Source organism: Aphis gossypii, chromosome X (genome assembly GCF_020184175.1).
Source record: "Aphis gossypii isolate Hap1 chromosome X, ASM2018417v2, whole genome shotgun sequence".
In the NCBI taxonomy this organism is placed as follows: domain Eukaryota; kingdom Metazoa; phylum Arthropoda; class Insecta; order Hemiptera; family Aphididae; genus Aphis; species Aphis gossypii.
The window spans coordinates 1,010,484-1,035,291 of NC_065533.1; the positions used below are offsets into that span (position 1 = coordinate 1,010,484).

The 24,808-nt window shown below is 28.9% G+C and overlaps 1 protein-coding gene across 1 annotated transcript in view; it reads right to left on the reverse strand.

Annotated features, from left to right (window-relative positions):
* Positions 1–1,022: 1,022 nt before the first annotated feature.
* The window catches only part of LOC126551745 (uncharacterized), a 91,204-nt gene continuing 67,418 nt past the window's right edge, over positions 1,023–24,808 (reverse strand). Inside the window, exons 3-6 of the mRNA XM_050205823.1 lie at positions 5,001–5,254; positions 4,408–4,638; positions 1,205–1,293; positions 1,023–1,109 (exon numbers count right to left, since the gene is read on the reverse strand). Of these exons, the coding sequence (XP_050061780.1) occupies positions 1,023–1,109; positions 1,205–1,293; positions 4,408–4,638; positions 5,001–5,254 (661 nt within the window). The remainder of the gene's footprint in view (positions 1,110–1,204; positions 1,294–4,407; positions 4,639–5,000; positions 5,255–24,808) is intronic.

The window sequence follows — 24,808 nt, forward strand, 5'->3', positions numbered from 1 at the left end:
AAAAAACACAAAAATATTCTATTGCTTGGTAGGCTATCATTTCTTTTAATGTCATACAGAAAATATTAAACTGCAATGATCACATAATTAAACCATTTAAAATATAATGCCACAGTACAATGAATATAAAATCACAACCCATTTTTTTTTTTTTTTTTTGTTGATAAATGCCTTGTATCAAAATAAGTCAACATAATAAATGTATCTCTTAAACATTGATAACTTCAATATAAATAAAATATTTCCATATGTATTTCCCATTAGTCAAAATATTATTTTATAAGCCCGCAAAAGGCCCGTAAAAGAGTATATTCGTAATGGTGGTTTTGCGATTTCTACTCGGCAAGCATTTTGCATCCGGTTCCAACTTGGCTAATCTAACCTTACCTTTTTATTATTTTTTTTTCTAGTTTGAACCGACGACGCCGTTGGAACTGTTTTCGCAATACTTCCGCGGCGCAACCTTACCTAATTTAACCCTGGTTTGGGTGATTAACTTTAGAGCAATGGATTCAAACGAGGATTGTTTTTCTATCTGGAACAGAATCATGTTGGGCAAGTTGGAACCGAATGCGAAATATTTTACAACAATTTAAATTATTTTATACATAAACTGGAAATACAGTAAAACTACCCGTTTTGCCATTATTCAACTCCATGTCGGCACCAAAAGAGGTTGAGTAATATCTTCCAAATTTTACCAAAATTACTTTCTTATGTGACTTAACAAATCTAGTGGGTACGGACTAAATAGAATTAAGTTTTAAAAAGAAGGACCACCCAAATATGTATATATATAGATATATTAGGGATATTTCTGATATTATTCACATCATATTATTTTGATTATTAATTATTATTATTTGAGATCTTTATTTTATTTACAATTTGGCCTTCAAAGTGGATTGTAAGTTGTTTGTAGCGTGTCGGTACAGCTATTTCAGGTAAAATATTTTCTTTCATTTCCAATTTTTTTCGTCTTTATTGTCTACAATTATTATGAATTTCATTCAAGAATTGATTTAAGTAAAATTTACGTCCTTGTCGTTCGAAAAAAAAATTGAAATAAAATCACTAGGAAGACCATTACTGACTTTATTCAATTTAACCTAGGAATCAAAAAAAAAGGAAATAAAAATTATTCAAGTCATTTTAATATGGAACTATTCCAAAAATATAAATGGCTATGTGGGTGTGAAACTACCGTCAAATTATTTTGTTTTCCCTGTGTTTGTTTTGGTGGTGATTTGTCATGGAGCAAGACGGGTGTAACAGATTTAATACATCTTTTATCTAAAATCAGTAAACACGAAAATTTATTTAAACATCTTCAAAATGAAGCAAATTTAAAAATTTTGGGTACGGTTAACAACATTCGCAACCAGATCGATGCTAATTATAAAGTGACATAATGAACAGGTATCTAAAAATCGTGATATTTTAGAAAAAAATTTAAACTGAGTTAAATTTTGTGGATATTATGAACTTCCAACTTCCTTTGTGTGGACACGATGAAAAAGGTACATCGAAAAATCAAGGTGTTTTTCGTGGTTTAATTGACCTTTATTCAAATTTGGATCCGAATTTAAGAGATCATTTTCAAAGTTCTGTAGTTTTCAAAGGAACATCTAAAACTATTCAAAATGAGTTACTACATTGTATTTTAACTGTTTCTAGAATTAAAATTTTAATGAAAATAAATAATTCAGATTTTAATGCTATAATTGTAGATGAAACTACTGACGTTGCCAACACATTTCAATTAGCACTAATTTTCCATAATGAAATTAATGGTAAACCTGTTGAACGTTTTTGGGGCTATTCAAATCCAGACGGCCACAATGCCGAGTCACTAACTCGAAAAATTTTAATAGAAATTAATCCAATTCTAGAAAAAAAAACCCTTCAAAATTAATCGCACAATCATATAATGGCGTAGTAGTAATGAGTGGTAAGAATTCAGGAGTTAACGTGAGAGTAAGAGAAAAATATTCTTTTGCGAATTTTATTCATTGTTACACACACCTATTAAATTTAATAATGACCCAAGCTACATCACAAAATAAACAAATTAAAATATTTTTTTCTAATTTATCTGAGATTCCGGTATTTTTTTTCTAATTCTCCACAAAGAGTAGCTGTATTAGATAACATAGTGGGTGCTGATTATAAAGAATAAAATAATATCGTTCTTTATAATCGTGCCAAGAGCAGTTCAAACACGTTGGAATTTCAATATAAGAACGGTCAATACAGTTTATGAACATACAGACTTATTAATTGAATGTATGGAAAAAATTGTAAGCATTTCGATACAGAATAGCACTATTAATCAAGCTACAGGTATCAAGAGACTTTTAACAGATGTAACTTTTATTATTTGGCTAACAATTTTTCATAAAATAATGCCTCATATTGACTGTCTTTATAACGTTGTTCACGCAAAAAATACTGATGCAGTACAAATACAAAAATCAATTGACTGCTTTAATAAAGAAATTCCAAAAATTTGTGAGCACATATCAAAACATCCAGACATTGAAAGTACTTATAAATGAAGAAGGGTTGAAGATAATATTAATTCTAAAAAGTTAGCTGCATTAGAAGTGTGTGACGTAATATCTATTCAAGCTCAAAGTTGTTTTGCTTTCACCAAACATTTAACAGCAGCTAAACTTTTTCAAAATGATACATACGAAATTTATAAAAATAAATTTCTACTCACGATTCTCAACACTACTGTTGAATGTTATCCATTCATTGTTCAAGAACGTTCAAAGACCGAGTGAGAAGTAATGTATTCTCGCGATGATTTTCGTACTTAATGTGGTGTAATTTCTACTATAAATTATCTAATAAATAATAATATGGAGGATACATTTAAAGACATTTTAAGTTGCTAAAACTCTTAGTAGTCATTCCTATGACATCTTCTAAAACCAAAAAAAGTTTCTCCACGTTGAAAAGGAATAAAACATGTTTGAGAAGTACCATGTGTGAAGAAAGACTCAACGCTCTGACTATGTTAAGTATAGAAAGTTGTTTGATCAACAAAGATAATAGTTTTAATCAAAAAGTTATTGATGAATTTGTTAAAATAAAAGAAAGAAGAATGGATTTTGTGTATAAAATTGACGTGTAATAAAATAAAATAAAATAAAAATGTATTGCATTATTATTAGTTATTTTTATGAATAATCTTGGTAAATAAATATATATTTTATGAGTAATATAAGTTATGAGTATTATTGTTGGTCAAAGCCTCAGTGGCGTCTAAGTCAAATTGTACAGGTGTGGCTAATCGTAATGACGAACATTTGCACTTTACATACCTACTAAAATATTTATTGTCAGAGTGTGTTATATATTGTTATATTAATATGTCTAAAGTGAAAAATAATTTGTCTATTCCACTAATACGAGTATTGGATGGAAAATATTTTAAAATAAAAAAAACTACTAGAGACGGAAAATGAAAACATCAAAGCAGAATGTGTTCTCTGCTATGATGCTAAAAAAGAATATAGCGGCACATTAAAATAAACTTAACATTTTCGCATTCATATCATGGTAAATTTATCATTTATTAATAATTTATTATTTATTTGTATTTATTAATTATATAATGTTGTTTAAAATTTCAGAAAATTCACAGTAATCTTCTGGAAGAATTCGAGAATTATATTAAAACTGCTGTTAATAAACGTCGTGGTACAAAAAGAAAATTAAACGATTCTAACCCAAACACACCTAAACGGCAGAAATTACATTTGCATTTAAACGATCTTCAAAAAAACGAGTGCAAACAAAAAATATAAAAATAAAATTAAAATCTTTTAAATTATATCATATGTAGTGTAGCACCGGGAACGTTCAACTATAGAGCGTGAATCCGGCTGCTTATATAATACATTACGCGCACATCCTTCCGCTGTGTCCTAACTGAATCCGTGCGTTACGTATATTGCGGGAGATGCGTGCACGCAAATAAAACAAACTGCAACCAAGTACAAACATGTCCTAATTGGTCGTAAAATGCGTGCGATAGAACTTATTCTATTTTCCAACGCAACGTACCGTACAATGTACATGGTCAAGACCAAATTAAATTAAAAATAATTAAATAAATTATTGATTATACATTTGTTTATTTGAATTTTTACATTTGTATTTATTAATTACAAAATGGAACTTCTAATTTCTGAAGTACAAAACCTAAATACAAAGATCGCGTAGTGACAGACAGGTAGTGGGATTCTGTATCCAAAGAACTAGGATTATCAAGTAATTTAAATTTAAGTTAGAATAATATATACAATACTTATACTTAATACTAGCTAACTTACATAGTCAAATGTTAATATAATAGTAAAATATTTACAATTTGTTATTGGAAAAAAAAAATACTTAGGTTATTTCTTACATTTTCTGCTGCTCTGGATGTTATGTTATTTTTTACACTTACTGTTAAATCACCGGATAGGTATGATACATCTGAGTGTATATTATAATTTTCTGTAACATTAATTTTTTGCAAATCGATAATTACATTGTGCAGTATCCATATTGCTTTAACAACGTGGTCAGCATTTTCCACCTTTGTCTCTATTGACTTCTGCAAAATTCTAAACTTTGCTGCTGCTATACCGAAAACACATTCTATTATCATTCGTAATCTGGAAAGTCTATAATTGAATTAACTTTTATTTTCATCGTTCAATAATTTTCTTGGGTAAGGTAGCATCAGGTATGTTAGCTAAGGAAATACTTCATCAGCAATGAAAGTATATGGACTAGTTACGTTAGAATTTGGTAGTTTTTTAGGATAGAGTAGTTTCGAAGTTTTATTTTTAAAACGTTTTAAAATATTCGAATTTGCTAGTACACCTGCATCGCTATCTTTTCCGTAAGCTCCGACCTCAATCATGATAAATTTATAATTTGCATCTGCCACACCCATTAAAACAATAGAAAAAAACAGTTTTTAATTGAAAACATACTACCGGAGTTTTTTGAACATTTTATCCGAATATGTTTGCCGTCAATACTACCAATACAATTTGAAAAATTCCAATTTTCATAAAACTCTTGTGCAATATTTTCAAAATCAGCAATCGTTGGTGTGGGCATATGTCTTTCTTTCAAAATCTTCCAAATTGCTCTACAAACTTCAATAACTATTGAAGAAACTGCTGTTTTAGAAACTCTAAATGATAAAGCAATTTGTCTAAAAGCTAAACCAGTAGCAAGATATCTGTGTTGAAAAAAAAATAAAAAAAATTTAAATGTATTCAGCGTAAATATTTTTTAATGTTGTACATAATAGTGTTACAATTTTTGTATTTTATTATTATAATATACATTTTACATATCTCATACGCTTTATTATAATCAGGAAGATGGTATTTTGCGCCAATTTTATTACTTGTAATTTGCGCCACGAATAGGTACATACAAGTACGGTATCCGGTGAATTGGTCGTGAATATAATTGGTTGCTAGGATAATTGATCGTCAAACAAACATTTTAAGTTTTTTAGTTATTTTATTGTAATATTAGGAATATTTCCGAGTTTTATGTTTTTAAAGTTTCTCACAGTAAATTTAAAATTATAATAAATAAATAAATAATAATAATATTAATAGTTATACATTTTAATGTATTTGTAATTTACTTCTAGTATGATAGTCATCAAATATAAAAAAAATAATAATAATATAAACAAAAATAATAATAATATTAATAATCATACATTTTAATTTATAATTATTTAAAGTTGGAGTTGAAAATTATGGGCTATTCCTTTTAAAAAGTCTATTTTACTCCTACTATGATAGTTGTCACATATTTTTATAATTTTTTCTGCGTGGTCTTTGTACTTCCGTTTAACACCCATCGTCATTCCTGCAATTAGTTGTTCTATTTGTAACTTCATAAGACTCTCCTTCTTTTTGAACGAATCTATACATTTCCATATAGTTGGATGGCATGCGTTTAAACTAGATGCAAAGCCATTATGCCACCCTTTAACAGAATTGTTGGTCTGGGGGATATTTTCGAAAATATATTTATGACAGTTCCACAGTGTGGAACTCCCACGGATCAATTATCCTAGCGACCAATTATATTCACGATAAATTCACCCGTGGTCAATTCATCGGCGATCAAATGTTCTCGACCATTTCACCGCGATCCATACAAGTACGCAGGTAATTTGTGCCAAAATATAAAAATATAATATATATTTTGAATTTTTGCGCTACATATACAAATTAGTGTTGGTACTTTGCGCCACGGCAGAAAACGAAATGGAATATGTAATTTGCGCCATAATTTCAACAATATTAAGATTATCAATAAAATAAAATTGACAAAAAAGGTTTAGTTTCATCATTAAGATACAAGTATAAAAAAAGTTGAGTAAGCTATTTAAGTATAATAAGTAACTAGGTATTTTACTTCAAAAATTATATGTTGTATTACAAAAATGTCAAAAATAGTAAATGCTAAACGAAAATGTACTTATATAATATGCTATATAACTATTAGTGGCGCTAATTACAATTTTAATAAGGTGAACAATGGCGCAAATTAACAAAATAAATTTTTAATTGTGGCGCAAATGACATATATACTCGTAATTTTGGGGGGTTGGTTTTGGCGCAAATTACATACGCCCTGTAATCAATATTTATTTTTTTACACATTATAATTTATTGATTATTGCACTACACGTACGTATAATATATGTAAGATTTTTATTTTTAATATTCCAAATTCAATAATTCAAAATAATAATAATCTGGTTTTTGGAAAATTTAAATCGTGGTTAATTTTTATAACTTTAAAATTCAAAATTGTTTTAAGGCTCACTAATTAAAAATACTCTAATTTAAATATTTTTTAAAAAAAACGTGTACTTTTATAATTTATTTTATTTTAATTTAAAGTGTTTTTTACAACTTAGTCAACTTTACTTAAAAAACTATTATTTTATACAATATTTAAATTTAACTTCCACAGAAGACGAGGGTAAAAAAAGTGGATAAGTCAGTAAGAAATAAAAAAAATGTCTACTTGTCGTTCTGGTAGTAGTCAGGAATATGCTGCACTATATAAAGGCAAATGGGGCTATTTCAACGCAATGCTATTTTTAAAGGATATTGCCGTTTCAAGAGTAAGCGACGAAAATATTTCAGATATAAATGTAGACGTAGATGAAGAGAGCGAGGTACCAGATGAAATCGATGACTTTGATCAGACATCTACAATCTACATCAAGTTACAACATTTCATCACCTCCATCAACTTCGTTTACGACACAAGCAAAACATATAAGAAAAAAAAACAAGACACCAGCCGTAATTTCGAACAACAGTTGATCGATCTCGAAACAAGGAAACTAGGAATTATCTGAACCAGGTTGCAGCTCCAGACGATGAAGATATTTTTATTTTTTAAACCAATTCTTCCTTATTTTAAAAATATGAGCCCAGTTCAGAGATTACGCGTTATGAACGAAGTACAAAATATTTTGATACGTGAAAGTTTACCTCCACAGCAATAGTTGGGCCCAGCAAATTCTCATAACTAAAATTATATTCTTCCATCAGGTTCTACAATCCATCCAACATACAGTTCCATGCCATCATCTTCACAAAATTTTCAGTATTCAGACGACACACATTCCAATATTTAAGATTAAAATGTTTCCATTCATTAGTCAGTGTAGTTATTTTTTATAATTTGTTATTTTAAAAGTTTTTATTTTTATTTTATTTCTAATGTTAATATTATAATATACTAGGTAGTATACAACACAGAAATCATTTTATTTTATTAAATATTTAAATTATAATATTATTAATTGTATTTTGATATATTATGTTATTGTTAATATATAAAAACTATTCATTTAAGGTTGTAGCAAAATAATATGCTTACCTTAATGTAATTAGTAGTCTCTCTTCTACAGAAATTGGTACTTTAAAGTTAGTTGTTATATTATGATAACATTCAGGTTCAATTGTCTCTTTTATATTGCCAAAAGTACTTGTAGTCATTCTTGTGTAAGAACGGAATAAATTGTCATCAGCACATAACTGTGTATACAAATGATGAAACTCGCCAACCAAATTCAAACCTATCTTTATATATTGGGTGGGCCGGATTACGTTTGCGTTTTTCATTCAAAAAAAAAGGTTAACAGCTAAACTTTCGGATAGTAACATTTTACGTTGTTCGGTGGTAAACGCCATCTTTTCGACTGTATTGTAATTTTATAACTTCACAACCTTTTGGACATATGAATTTATCAACGTCAATTTTGCCAACAATATGTTGCGTTGCGTTGCGGGCGAACGTATTGCAACGCACGGATTCAGTTAGGACACGGCATTATGTTTACGTGCAATATCTATATATGTATATTTAGATATCTGTATTAAAACGAAATAACGGATTGGGGTTAGAGTTGGTGTATTACTGAAAAAAATATGCTATCCGCGTAGTGAATAATACAATATAATATAATAAACGGTATAATTTTCAATATATAGTTGAAATTTAATATAAAATAAGAATAATAAATTATATATGGCCCTTAGGACTAACAAATTATTAAAATAAATATTATGGCCCTTCTGGCCCAACACGTTAAATAATTATAATAATAATTTACAGATAAGCCGCTACCAATTGACTATAATATACATAAAAATTACATGGACAAGGCGTCTATATATGAGCCATAATATAACACAATATAAATACCTAACAATTGTAATTTTACTATAACTCGCTATATGGCAGAGATTATAATACCAATAATAATAATATACAATAATAAAATATAATTTCATTATTATAGCTCGCTATAAGGCAGAGTTTATAATATTATTAACAATAAAATAAAACTTTTTTAAGATTATAAAATTCACTTTTTACACTTCTACAATAATTTAGTTAAATGGATGGTGCACCGATCTACCCGTTTGAACGTCGGATTTATACTAAATTGTATATAATAATTAATAACATAATAATTATAATATAAACGAAATAATATTTTATTAACGAGGCAGGTAAAGCCATATAGGTAATATTATCTGTCTGTGCGTATAATGTGCGCAAACAGACCGTTACGGTGTCTATTATCTACGTGCGTTGGTGCGTTCTTTTCATTTATCATATATTATAATATTGCATAACACTAATACTTACACTAATTATATTATATTAAGTTTACTTTTTAATGTTGAAGCTCATGATATTTCGGCGACAACATGTAGCATGAAGCCATTATCATCGGTTGAAGACAAACATTTTATAAAAATGATTAATGGTATATACCAATGATGGGTTAAGTACCCACAGAGCCGGCCCAAGGTATTTTGACGCCCCGGGCAATTTTTTGAAAGGCGCCCTTAATCAAATGCTCTATAATACATTTAATACTTTTTATACTTACCTACATATTTTGTCTAAAATTCTTATATTTATGGATAGGTAAAGGATTGCAAAATTTATTTACGTACAATTTATTTTTATTTTTTATAATTTTATTAATCTGTATTAAAATTATTTCTTTAAACGTATACAATATAATAAATATTATTAATAATAATCTTTTTAAAATATACATTTTTTTCTAGATTTTAAATCAGCAAAATTTTGTATTGCTTCGTTTAGATCTAATTTAGAAACTATATCATTTTCTATACTGATTAATGCCAAATTGTTGAGACGTTCTTCTGTCATTGTTGATCTCAAATACGTTTTTATTAACTTCAATTTGCTGAAACTTCTCTCGCAGCTTGCAGTAGTTACAGGAATTGTCATCATAATTCTTAAAGCGACCCATAAGTTTGGTAAGGTATCTTGTAATTTGTTATCATTAATAAATGTTAAGATTTCCAATGGGCAGCTATCTTTTTTGAGTATAATGATCTTACAATTTCAATTTCATTACACAAATCTATACCGTTCAAATCGCACTCTGCCTTTTCTTTATTCTGATCGTTAAGTTTTAAATGTAGATCCTTACACGATTTTAATAGATCTTCGTGGTTTTTATTTTCTTTTATATTGTACAAAAATCCCCAAGTATCATTAAATTCTTTAATTTTTTTCAAAACGTTCAGAAATAGAAGATATTGCTTGGTCTAGTATGTTATTAAATACATGCTGTTTGAAATATAATTCTGAGTTTTGAGGTTTTGAAGCTTCGTCTCTAGATTCATAATCAAATTGTTTTTTTCTACGTATTACACGAGTGACTCTAAATTTCGGTTCAACATTTAATTGTAAAGCTAATTTTTCAGAAAACTTTATAGCTTCTGTATGTCCAGTTATTCTATAATCTTGTAAAAACTTTGTACAATTTTCCAAAAGTAAAACCGCGGTCCTAACATCCATTTTTAAACTTTGCATTGACTTACTAACAAGGTTAATTTTTGATAAAATATCTTGCCAAAAACATAACAAAACTAAAAAATCGAATCTCTCTATAAATTGAATTAATGAATTAGCTTCAGAAATAACTAAATGATCAGCAGTATTTAATTCAGTTAATTCTATCAGTGCATCTATTATTTGTGAGATTTCAATTTTAATAGCATTAATACAATCTATTCTACATTCCCATCGAGTTTCGCATAGTGGCTTAACAGTTAAAGATTTTACATGTTTTTTTTTAAGATATGACAACGTCAAACAGATGCAGAGAATAAAACATAAATTCTTTGAATCGTTCCAAAAAAGTTCTTTGACTCAATAGAACAAGAAACACTGTCTCCGACCACTAAATTCAGTGAATGGCAACCACATGGCATAAAAAAAGCTCGAGGATTTGCTTTTAATATTCGTGCTTGAACGCCTTTATTTTTGCCCTTCATGTTTGCCCCATTGTCATATCCCTGACCTCTACAATCATTTAGTTCTAGTTTACAATTTTTCAACATACTGTAGGATTTATATTTTATATTTTGATGAACGTGGGTTTTTCTAGTGATCGGCGTTATCGACCGTCGCTCGTATCTAGACCGGTCGATACGATATTTATATATTATTAATTAATTGTATTGTATATGTGTGTGTGTGTGCGTGTACGTCGATCGACCAGACGACCCGCGTATAGATATGTTTTCATATTATATTGTAGTTAGTCTCGAGATACGCGTCGCGATGAGCGTTTCTCTCTCAATAAAGAAAAATTAAAGTTATAAAGGAAAATATTTCTTTTGTTGGTTAATTATTACGTTTTATACAGACCCCTCCTTACAATACTTAATATAGACTCATAAATTCCTTCACTAGAGGAGTCGAATATTGATTCAAATTCTATAAAATGTCCTTTAATGCACATTTCGTCGATATCAAATATCCTCAAGGTCAAAGAAAGTTGTTCAACATGATTAATATCTGGAGTACAATCTAACATAATACTATAATATTTAGCTTTGCGAACTCGACTTAGTATATTGTCACGTGTTAAGTTCCCAATTATATTAATAATTTCATTTTGAATAGTTTTTCCACAATAATGTACATGAGTTTCACGAGACATGACACGACGAACGTGTTCATTCATTACTAAATCAAATTTTCCTAACAACTCAACAAGACCCAAAAAAATTCCATTATGATGTGTAAATAACTTATCCGAAGAACCTCGAAATGCTAAATTATTTTTTCCAAGAAAAATTGTAATTTCAATTAATCGTTCTAAAACTTTTTTCCAATGTTCTCTTTAAGCCTTATATTAGTTTCCAACCACATACTAGCACATTTGATATGATGAGGCGAATTCTCGTGTGTTTTTAAATACTCGTGTACATGTTTCCAGTCTTTTAACCCATCTTTGGCTAATTAGATCGACTCGTAGGATCAAATATTTTACAAAAAAAAACAAAATACCGCATAAATGTTTCGGAATACACTAGCCATTTTCTTAAATATTTTAATATTTTTCTCCGTTGCTTATAGTTCGAAAAAATAACGAATATGAAAAACTACGGTTATTATTATCTTTAGGGAAATTACATTTTTTCATACAGTCAATAGACATTTTGGGTCCTGTTGTTATCAAATAATCTTTGCCAGTAGATGTTAATTGTTCAGGCCAATATGCTATATCATTGAAATTTTTTGAACTAGTTATTACGTCAAAAGATTCATTCAAATCAATATTTTTTGGATCATTCGGGAGTATATTAGGAATATTACTACCTACATTCTTCGTCATTGCTAGAACTATTATTAAAATCTTTTATTTCTTTAGAACTATCTTCTATTTCACTCTCAATTGTCATATTAGGGTTTTGTACGTTCATATTAGATTTGAAAAATGATGAAATTTTTGGACATTTTTCAACTTGTAATTGCTATTCTAGTTTCCTTTTACGATTTTGATAACCACTAGCTTTTTTTGGTGCCATTTTTTGTCTACCATTTAATATATTTAAAAAAATCGCATTAATTTATGAACGCTGTTTATAATTTATTATTACAAAAGTGTAGATTCAAAATTGTTTCTATTATTTAAAAATACTTACATATTTTTAACCGATACCGGAGACACCGCTAACAACTGTTCAAATTCACCAGCAAAACAAAAATGTAAAATAATTGTACATCGTATTCATAAATACGAACATTATTACAGATAACGACAATAAAAGACGATAAATGTACGATTAATAGCTATAATAATAACCAACACAATCTAATAGCGACTATCTTATATGTCAGACGTATCGGCTATAACACATACTTTTTTGGTTTTCCCGAATTCATGATTATATGTCATTGTATATTATTTTTTTATTATTTGTAATATAATAATAAAAACTGGAATGTGAAGTAAAATCTACAAAAAAAATTATATAACAGAATATTCTGTCATGGATAATTTAGTCATTTAGCTATATTATTGTCAATTTGAATAAATATTACGCTAAAATTTATAAAATATTCGTATAATAAAAATGCCCCTAAAAAATTAGCGCCCCGGGCAACCGCCCGGTTCGCCCGTATCTTGGGCCGGCCCTGGGTAGGTACCCATGTAGATACCCGGTAGATATATTTTTGGTAAATTTCCTAGTTATTTACCCGGTACAATTGGGTAATTACTTCAAACAAAATATATTCAATAACATTTTGTTCATCAACGAACAAATGTTAAACGTGTGGTGATCTAAGCCAAAATACCCATATTTAATTAAATACATTTTAAATGGAACGTTGGCGGTTGGCTACATATTTTTTTCAAAATATCATATTAATAAAAAAAAAAAACATATTTTTAAAATTAGAAAAAAATAAAATGTTCATAAGCTTACTGTTGTTATATTACCTAAAAGTAAATATAAAATAAATTTTATTAAAAAAACAAAAATAATCTTATATATAAAAATGAATCGCAAAATGTGTTGGTATTCGCATAACTAAACAACCCCTGGACCGATTTGGCTGATTTTTTTCTTCAACTGTTCGGAATTGCCAGGAGAAGGTTCTTACGGACGAAAAATTTGAAAAAGTTATCAGGTTTGAGAAATATGACGAGATGGTGATGAAATTACAGAGGCGCCATCTGTCCAGCAAATAGTAAACTAAATTATTTTTGGTAGTCAATGGCAACCATTTAATAAAATAAATAATTTATTTAAAATGTTATAGCAAGGTTTTGATTTGAACCCGATACCGTCAAAATATAAAAAATAAATTAAAACTATAATATTTTTGTGTTGCCATGGAAATATTATAGAGAATATTTATTCAATTTAATTGTTTGAATAAAATATAATAAAAAATTCCTGGGAAGACCTTAAAAACATAATAATTTATATTTGATATGCCTCCTATACGACGGAGCAATCTAGGTAGAATAACCCGAAATGCTACCAACCAAGCTAATTACCGATCTAACCAAAGTCCTCAAGAACGTGACGACCGAAATGAACGTGAAAGAATTCGGATATCACAAACGCGTGAAGCGCGAACGCGAAATTCAACTAATAATCGCGCAAGTTTGAATCGAGCTGCTTTCAGTTACGATGTGTCAATTGACTACAGTAACTACCAGTGTGTTGTTATTGGTTCTATGAACTCGGTTTGCTCACACTGTAAGGCATTAAAATACAAAAACGAAGCCAATGGATTGTGTTGCGCAAATGGTAAAGTGAAATTGATACCATTGGATCCACCACCAGAACCATTGTACTCATTGGTTTCAGGAATAGGAACAGATTCTATACACTTTTTGACAAATATCCAACAATATAACAATTGCTTTCAAATGACTTCATTTGGGGCAACAAATGTAGTTCGGGAAAATGTTATGCCAACTTTCAAGGTATGTATTATAGCAGTTACTCATAATTATTAGCGAACAAAATTTTCTGTCACCAAAGTTAAGATGTGTCACTAATCTTCAATTTCTTAATAATTACGAAATATATCACTTAGTCATCATATTATATGGTGTTTCAGTTTCAGTGACACTTTAATTATATTTTATATTTGATAGATATTAGTTAAAACTAAATATATACTTTTAAGATCAAATATTATTTAAGTTTGATCACCGACAATCCATTAATTTATACCACACCATAATATTTTTTTTTTATTTACAGATACAAGGGCAAATATATCACAGAGCAGGTTCACTGTTACCAGTGTCAGATAGCGACAACAAATTCCTGCAAATTTATTTTATGGGCAATTCACCACAAGAAATTGATCTGCGTTATGCACATAACAATTTAGTAAAGAGGTCTATTGTAGAACAATTACAAACTTTATTTCATCAACACAATCAATTGATTATATTGTTTAAAACTGCCCTGGATCTGATGCCATCCGATAATCACAAAATTGTAATCAGAGCTGATAAAACACCTGCAGGTCAACATACAAGACGTTTTAATGCACCAACTATTGATGAAGTTGCTATCGTTGTAGTCGGAGAAAACTTGGAATCCCGTGATATTGTTTTACGTCGTCGGAATGATCAATTACAACGTATAAAGGAAACACACCGCTCATATGATGCACTGCAATATCCCATTATATTTTGGCAAGGTGAAGATGGCTACGATTTCTCAATAAAAATGATAAATCCCATTGCAGGTAACTAAAATATTAGTTTAGCTATGGCGATAATATCTCAGTCATTATATTATGTATTTTAATTTTATATTTGAATGTTATTAAAACAAAATCTATTTACAGGTTCTGAAACCAACAAAAAAGACAGTTCAATGAACTATTATTCATACCGCCTAATGATTCGGGAAAATGAAGATAATCACATATTGAAATGTCGGCGATTATATCACAAATATGTTGTGACATGTATGTTAAAATTGAAACGGAGAGATTAACATTCATCAGGTTGAATCAAACCAAACTCCGATCTGAAGAGTATATTCACCTTCGAGATGCGATTAATACTGATGGAAATGCACAGAATGTCGGTCGGATGACTATTCTTCCAGCAACATACATCGGAAGCCCTCGGCATATGCACGAATATGCTCAAGATGCCATGTCGTATGTTCGTCATTATGGTACAGCAGATTTGTTCATCACATTTACATGCAATCCGCAATGGATAGAAATCAATCAGGAGTTATTCTCTGGGCAATCACCCATTGATCGTCATGATATTACAGCCAGAGTCTTTAGACAAAAGTTGAAATCTTTAATGGATTTCATCGTAAAACATAATGTGTTTGGTGAGACACGCTGCTGGATGTATTCTGTGGAGTGGCAGAAACGAGGATTGCCACATGCACACATTTTGATTTGGTTGGTTGAAAATATAAGGCCAAATGAAGTTGATGCAGTGATATCAGCTGAAATCCCTAATGTACAAGTAGATCCTGGATTGCATGAGGTGTTATCAAAAAACATGATACATGGTCCCTGTGGAACTCTTAATCAAAATTCACCGTGTATGATGGATGGTAAATGTTCAAAACGATATCCACGGACATTAATATCAGAAACAATTACTGGTAATGACGGTTATCCATTGTATCGTCGCAGATCGACAGCAGACAATGGAAAATCAACAATTGTCAAATTAAATCAACAAGATATTGAAATAGATAATCGTTGGATTGTTCCATATTCACCCATTTTATCAAAGACATTCAAAGCACACATCAACGTTGAATCTTGCCATTCAGTGAAATCTATTAAATACATTTGCAAATATGTAACCAAAGGGAGTGATATGGCTGTGATTGGAATTGGTGCAGAGAATCCCAATGATGAAGTTACCCAATACCAAATGGGCCGCTATGTCAGTAGTTATGAATCAGTTTGTCGAATATTTTCTTTTCCTATTCATGAGAGACACCCTTCTGTTGTTAAAAAAAATGTATTAATATAAACAAAATACAAATAAAACATAAAAAAATAAATTGTTCATTGACTCCTTGCTATTATAATATAATATTATCAAAATATAAAATGCATAGCACAATAATAATAAATAATTATCCTCATCTTCTTTTTCTGAACATGAAACTGAGTTTTCATCACTATTGGTATCATTGTATGAAATATATGTTTCTGAATCTGAATCACAATCACTGAATCACTTTTTGAGATCATCATATTTTCATCGTTGTTTTCAGAGTTAAAAGAACTTGATACATTTTGTATTTCTTGTATAACTACAGAAGATTCTTCACAGTTATTTGATTCTATATTTTTAAAATTTCACTTTTTTTTATTTTTTAGCTTCCAATTATAAGATAAGTATGTCAATTTTCCAACTCTCTCTGTAAATAATCTATTTATTTTTTTGCTATGTATTCAAGAAAAAGTGCTAAATGTTCGTTCAGTAGCAGCAAAAGTACAAGGAGCAGTTAATATTCTTACTGCAACTTTAGATATGTGATCTAAGAATTTCCACCACTTCACTAGTTCAGTAATCAAAGAATTTTTCCAAATAAATTTTTTACCAAAATATCCTTGCTTTGATTGATAATTTAAGAGATCATTCATTACATCCATTTTCATTTCAACTCCTAAATTATAAATAAATTATAAAGCATCAACGCGTTCATCTGCATTTAATTCTTTTTTCAACTTTTTTTTCCACATAATTTAACAGATTTCTAACTGTATGAATAAGATTATGATTTGATTCTAAGATTGAAATTCTAAGATTCATTTACTATTGAAGTTAATAAATTTATCATTTTTAAAACTTTTTCCCAAAATTTAGAATCATCAAGTAGTGTCAATTTGATAGGTCTTAATAGTAAAAGTGGAATAGTGTCATCGACTGCCAAAACCTAACATAAGAGATGTAAGCCATGGGCTGCACATCCAAGAAATTGAATCCCTTTAATCACATTTTTTAACAGTTCAAATAATTTCTTAACATTGGCAGCATTATCCCCTATAATAACAAAACAATTTTTCCTTTCCATATGTTTCAATTATTTCAACAATTTGGTTTTTAAATATTCAGCAGTATGATGGTTATTTATGGTGTTTAGAAATTTGACAAACAATGGTTTTGGTTTAGGAATAACAAAGTTTATTATGCCATCATTATTTATATTGGTCCATCCATCCAGTTGATACGTAAATTATTTGCCTCAAGAAGATCATAAGTAATACTACTCTGCATTTCAGCATACACTTTGTCCACATAAACTATAGATATAGATTTTCGACAAAGTAGTTTATAGGTTGATCGAATTTGCTTAAAAAAGTCAATCCAAAGGATGCTCAGTCATTGATAATGGAGATTCACTGACGATGATGGCGAAAGCAAGTTTTTCATTCAAACGTACCTATGAAATTATAACCTCATAAAATAAATTATAAAAAAAAAAAAGAAGTAGGTACCTAAATTAGGTATAGTTTTATAATTTTTGTGTAAACAGATAAGTTTAATAAATGTTATTATATAACAACTTAGAGAACTATGTTACTTAATTCAAATAGATTTAAACTAAGCCTAAATACCTACTTACTGAATAAATATTATGATAAGTAGTAGGTAGAAAAAAAACAAAGTAATAAGCAAATATTGTTTATAAATTTACAAATATAAAATATTATGAAAGATACAACACCAGTATTAAAATAATAAATTATAATTTGTATATTTTCATATAAATTGTAATAGTCATGAATATAATATTATTTATGTAGCTACTTAATTTATTATAGGTTGTAAATGTTATATAGCTTATAGGTAATCCTTAACATTTTGATTTTTTTGTACCTTTTAAATACCTATGTAACAATGTAAAATGTTTTAAAATTTTTTTTTTTATCAATTTCTATAATTAAACATTATACCTACACAGGTAGGTACCATATTTTTAGTGTTAAAAAAGCAAATATTGTATTTAAAATAATAATACATTGGAAATAAATGATATACAAAATAAGCTTATGGTTTTATATATTTTTTTTTAATTTATTATATTACTTAAATTCTCTGATTTATTCATGTGATCAAAAAATGTGTTGATGGTTGAGGGCTTGTGTGATTTGACAACTAAAGTAGCATCATATTCATCAACTGTTTGTATTTGATCTTCAGTTACATTAGAAGTTATATTTGAATAAAATTTGTTTTTTATTTGTTGTGGACAAATTTAACAAGTTAATGTTCTTTCATTTAATTCACATTCATATTGTACTCTTTTAAACAAAACTTGCACGATTGACGATTATCATTTGACACAACTTGTATTAAGTATTTACGGACTATATCCTTTTTTCTTCCCATAATTTTATTTTGTAGTTCATAAATTTAAGCAACAATAAAAATAAATAATATTTAGGTATTTTGTTAAACAAAAAAATTTGGGTAAAAAGCTTCCACGCAAATATTCAGCAGACTATTTACAGTAATTAATGAATGCACTTCTGAATTATCACAAGCTTCTAAGGTTCTTATAAGATAATAATAGATATTTTTTTTCTTCATAAATTTAATTAATATAGATCATAGATGTATATTTTTTCCGATTGAAGTACTTGAAACAATAAAATAATAGTTATATTTAAAAGAGTGTCTAAATAAAATATAATAGTACAAGCGGATTGTATTATTAGTTTTTAACATTGAAAGCTAAAATAGTACTTTAAACCCAATCAATTTCTGAGTTGTCATATACTATCTTAATTATTTGATTTAGACTATTAATATAAGATTCACAGTGAATGATTTCAATAAAAAATTTAAAAATTTAATAAGAACTTAGCATAAAAATATATGTGTTAAGATATAACAAAAGAATCGGAAATTAATTTCTTTTACGGAATATATCATTTATAGGTCGACATTTTTAGCCGTTATGCGAAATTTTTCAACTATTGTATTCATATAAATACAAAATTATGAAAACCTCAAGAACAAGTTGTTTAACATAAGAAACCATGAAAGATTCTCTTTATATTTGAATTAATATGTTTACTGTCAATATTTCAATTCATAAACTAGCTGTATTAATATGGTTAATTAAAAAAGATAGACAAATAAAAAGCGTACAAAGGGAACATAACAAGAATACTACAAAGGTATTTTTCTCGAAGCTAAACATCAAAGAAACCAACATTTATCAGAAGTTAATACTTGAATAATGTTTTAATTTAGTTAATATTTAAAAATATTTGTTTTTGAAAATTGCTTTATTTTAGTAAAATGTCAGTGCACTATTTTAAAGCTATTAAACCAATTTATCACATACATTTACTACATTAGTAGTTATAAAATAGGTAAAAAGCAGATAACATGTAGAAAATGAGTAAGCAGAAAGAGGTAAAGTGGTAGGACCAAGATTGATTTAGCAGGCGAAGCATTCTGTGGAAAGGCTGGTTATTATCATACGGAGTTAGATGGTAAGGGACGATTAATAGGGGATGGTGTGTAGTGGAGCGAGCGAGAACGCGAAGATAAACAGTGGCTTGTAAGTTGAGAAGTGATGTGATGAAATTGTGATTGAATATTGAGAGTGGAGCGGATAAAGGTGTAATTATGGGGTGTATGTTATATTTTTAATAATAAGGCAATAAATGATAAGAAGCAATTTTGAACTCTTTCAAGGTGCAATTGTTCACAGGCAAGGTATAGATACCAAATGACGGATCCATACTCGAGGATAGAACATTCAGGCTGAAGTAGAGGGTATGGAGACCTGTGGTGGACGTAAAGAGTGTTGTGTTACAAGCCTGAAAATCTCAAGGCTCCTCCTAACAGTAAAATTCAAATGATGTTGAGAGGACGGGTAATAGATAAAATCCTTAAAATAAAGGTCTTTGATAAGATCAACATGCAGGAGGGAGGATTTATCAAGATGATATGAGTGTAGCACAGGCAACGTTTCCTAGAAACATTCATAGTGTGACATTTGTCTATGTTGAGGGGTAAGTTAAGGTGACGAGTCCATTCAAAGAAAGCATTTTCAGATCAGTTTGTAATAAAAGGCAGTCAGTGGAAGAGTTAATTTTACAAAAAAACAGTTAGCAAATAATAGAACCTTGGTAAAAGAGAAACACATTGAATTTAAAAGTATGATAAAAAGAAGAGAACTCAGGTGACCTCTTTGTGGTATACCCGAGGAAACTATTTATAGAACTGAAACTTCTCCGTTTAAGTTAACAAATTGTCTACGAGATGTTAAGTATGATGTGAGCCAGGAGCTGAGCGGATAGCCGATACCAAGGGAGTCAAATGTTTCATATTGTCACATGTTCTAGAATGAGTAGAAAGAAGAAGCTTGAAAACAGATAGGAAATATCTGGAAAATAGATAGTCTGAATCAACGGGAGAAGAGGATGATTCATCATGGCGATGAAACGAATAGGAGATAGATGGGACAAAGAATGACTGAACTATATCCCTCTCGAAAACATATGTTGGTAAAAACATAAGTAACACAAGGTCAAAGTAACAAAAAAAAAAAAAATAGAAGAAGATGAGAAGATGTGTTAAGTGTTATGGAAAACTTGTAAATGAACAATAAGTTAATAATAATATAATGATGAATAAATAAAATTAAAAATTAAAAATGAATATTTGCAAGACCACATTATCATTTTGTAATTCTTGTGAAAATAAACCATCTGTTTGCTTATAATGTTTTCAAATTATTAATAAATAATTATTCTAATGGTTCTTAAATTAAACTATTTTTAAATTCATTTTTATGGTTTTAATTAATATTTACTAGTAACAAAAATGTCAAATTAAATTTTTTTAAATAGGTACATATTATAACGTTTTAATTTTGTTTTGTTTTATTTTTACTGTAATCAAGGACCGATGCATCAATGAATTTTAAAATAACATAAGGTTGTTTAAATTAGTAAAATTGTTTAAATTCTGGGTGAATAATGTTTGTTTTATTAAATATGAAATTGCTTTTTTTTAAGATAACACTCCCAGCACTCTCACAGTTATCACAGGTGCATGGCGTGTATTATAAACGATTTAATGCTATTTGGTACAATTTTATAAAAGTAGATGGCGTAAATGTAGCATAAAATACAAAATATACTGAAAGAAACCAGGTGCCCACACGGTTCACCAAGAGTTTTATGAAAAATGCCTTGGTAGCCAACGTGTAATATCATTATTATTTTTTCTTTTTTGAGTAAAGTAATAAATAAATTAATAATAATTTAATTATGTTCACAGAAATGAAATAAAATATCCATATATATATTGTTATTTAATTTTTATCAAGTGTTATTGATTGAAGAGGAAAGTCCATAAGCTAGGTTATCTAACTTAACCTAAGTGTTAGTTTTTTGACATTTTATGTCTTTGCTTTGGCACATAGAATCGAAAAGCGTTACGGTTACCCTGGTTACCTTATTACCCTTGGTAAGATAAGATTCCCACCGTTTATGTCTTTGTTTTGGCCAGGGGCGTGTTCACGGGGGGGGGAGGTCATGGAGTTTGAACGTCCCCCATTGGTCGTATTTTTTAAAATTCTGCAAGAAGTGATGAATGTATTGATTTTAACTTCGGGGGTGCATCATAGAGGTTAAAAGTAAACATTTTTCATGAGTTTTCAAAAATACAAGAAAAACAAAAAAAAGTGACAGTAAAACGGCAATTTTTACGAAAAACCAGTTTTCGACCAAATCGATTTTATTTTTATGGTTGTAACTTAAAAACTAATCACTATAAATTCTTGAAATGTTCACAAAATCATTATATTAGTGTTATCTATATATAGAAAAATGTTCAAATTATTTTGAATTTTTTTGAGCTATTAAACTGATACTGAACTGATAACAACTGATATTTTAGTTTTTCAGAGAATTTTTTTTTTGAAGTGTCGATAAAAAAATTTGAGTGTTCAAAAAAACTTGAAAATTGAATACAATAGGTTCCTTATGAGGTGCTTTAATTGTAGTTAAAAAAAAATCAAAAATCGTTGATCACAATTTTTATTTATATGCGTTTATAGTTTAAAATATACGAAATGTCAAAATCGTAAAAATTTACAAGGAATTTTGTAATTAAAAATTCTTTTTGTGTTTATTTCTAAGTTTTAATACTATTTATAGTCATTTATAATTATTGTTATAACTAATATGTGATTATACCAATTATTATGATAACCGGCGGTGTGGGGGGCAGAGCTCACAACTATTTTATTAAATTTTCAGAGTTCCCCCCCCCCCCCCCCATTGAAAATCCTTGATAAAGCCACTGGCTTTGGCACACAGATTTAAAAGCTTTACTATTTTTGTTTAGATTTGCTTGATTTGGGACTATGTGTTTAGTACGAAAATTGAATATTTTAGAGCCTACCTATTATTGATTATAATATAGCACTAACTAGAAAGCCGAACGATGACAATAATCCATCGCGTGTGCTTAATTTATATGGCAGTAACGTTAAAATAATAGGCTTGAGCTGGAGTCCGAATAATGTTACATAAACATATGTACAAATTCGATATAGTCAATAATGATAAGATCATTACAAAATATACGATTATATTTGATTCGCTGTCGTCACACATATTATACATTATTTTACTAACTAGATATCCGTTTTCGTATTATAACCCGGATAATAATTGAAGTCTGAAATTCGTAATCAAAGAGGTGAATGTTTAAAAAATGTATTTGATAACAACATTACGCCAATACGCCATACAAATTAATAATTAATTAAAACAATTAAAACTATGTTAACGGTAGACGGTATACTTATACACAAGTATAAATGTATATTCATGCATGAATATACACCTATTATAATAATAGTTTACTTTAGTTGCGTCTTTAATTGTTCGAATAAACGGGATTCATTTTTTTTCCGTTAGTACTGTTGCGTCCGGACCTGTCGATGTACAGGATGATTTTTTTCATCAAACAACACTCATTATTTCACAAAGTATTGACTTTTTTTAATTTTTTTTTTTTCAAAATTGCATATGTATACTGGTCTAGAATTGTAGAACTCTTTATTGCTTTGACCCTTATATTTATTAGGTAAACCACTATTAACTTTTGATTTTCAAATTATAATCTATACATAAAATTACATGAATTAAAAACGTTATTTTTTTTTATGAATTATCACGTTTAAATCTTCATTTTTCGTCAATCCATTGATGAAATATAGCCCCTCAAAGTTGGGTAGTTTTGTGAGAGTAAATGTGCCACAACTTGTCAGTAGATTTACAGTTATTAGAATTTTTATACTCCAGGGTAAAAAATATTTTACTATAACAATCAATTCACAAAGTACATAAAGCCCCTAAATGAATTTTATTGCACACTCTTTCCACGGACTCGCGCAGTTCAACCACAAAGGTAATTATGACTACGGCACTGGTCATAATAAAACTTATCAGTTATAAAGACCAGAAGTTTACTTGTTATCTAATAAATTCGATATCATTCAACCCAAGGTATAGCGGCAATAATCTTGTTACATGATCCTACCTACCTACAATAATATACGATTATATTATTACTTATTAGGTACCTACATGGCTAAATAACTAGGTATGATCGCAACTTTGTGATACGCAGGTGTCATGGCCGCCACTGGCAGTGATAGATAAGACGTATACCGACCAACGTAGTACGGTGATAAAAATCACTGCCAGTTAAGATTTCTTTCCATGCCAAATCGTAAATAGTACGTGAAGAATAGTACGTGCGCAGCCCAGAACGCAAATGCGTCTTAATGAGATCATACCTAGTTATTTAGCCATGGGTACCTACATATAAGTTATAATTAATTGGACTGCTACTGTCGATTATCGCTTATGATACGAATTAATCTCTTTAGGTACAAATAGTAGTGACGTCACATTGTCTATTGATAAGACCGATGGTTCAAAACCACAGATATATAAAAATACTATTATTACATCAATCTAAAAATATAAAATAATTACTAGTTATTACTATGTTTTAATAACTAATAGTTTTCATACGTAAAACTTGGAAAACAGATGGATGTGGCATATAGAATTCAAACCGAAGTTGACTGTGGTATGATTCAGCACCGTTAGTCGTTCTTTTTGTACCATTAGGTTCTTCAGCCCACATTGTAGGAGGAAATTGTTCAGTGTCAATATAATTTTCAAGTATATAATTAGCAAACTCCGAACACTTTTTATGTTTTGGAGCTTCAGATAAAATGTCAGTAAAAGCATCGAAAACCAAATTTTCCGGTAAATATGGTAATCCGAAAAACATTTTAAGCCACTTTCCAATCTCTGAATTTTTATCTTTGTACTCTTTATGCAGTATTGGAATAGAATTTATTTTTCGATACCATAC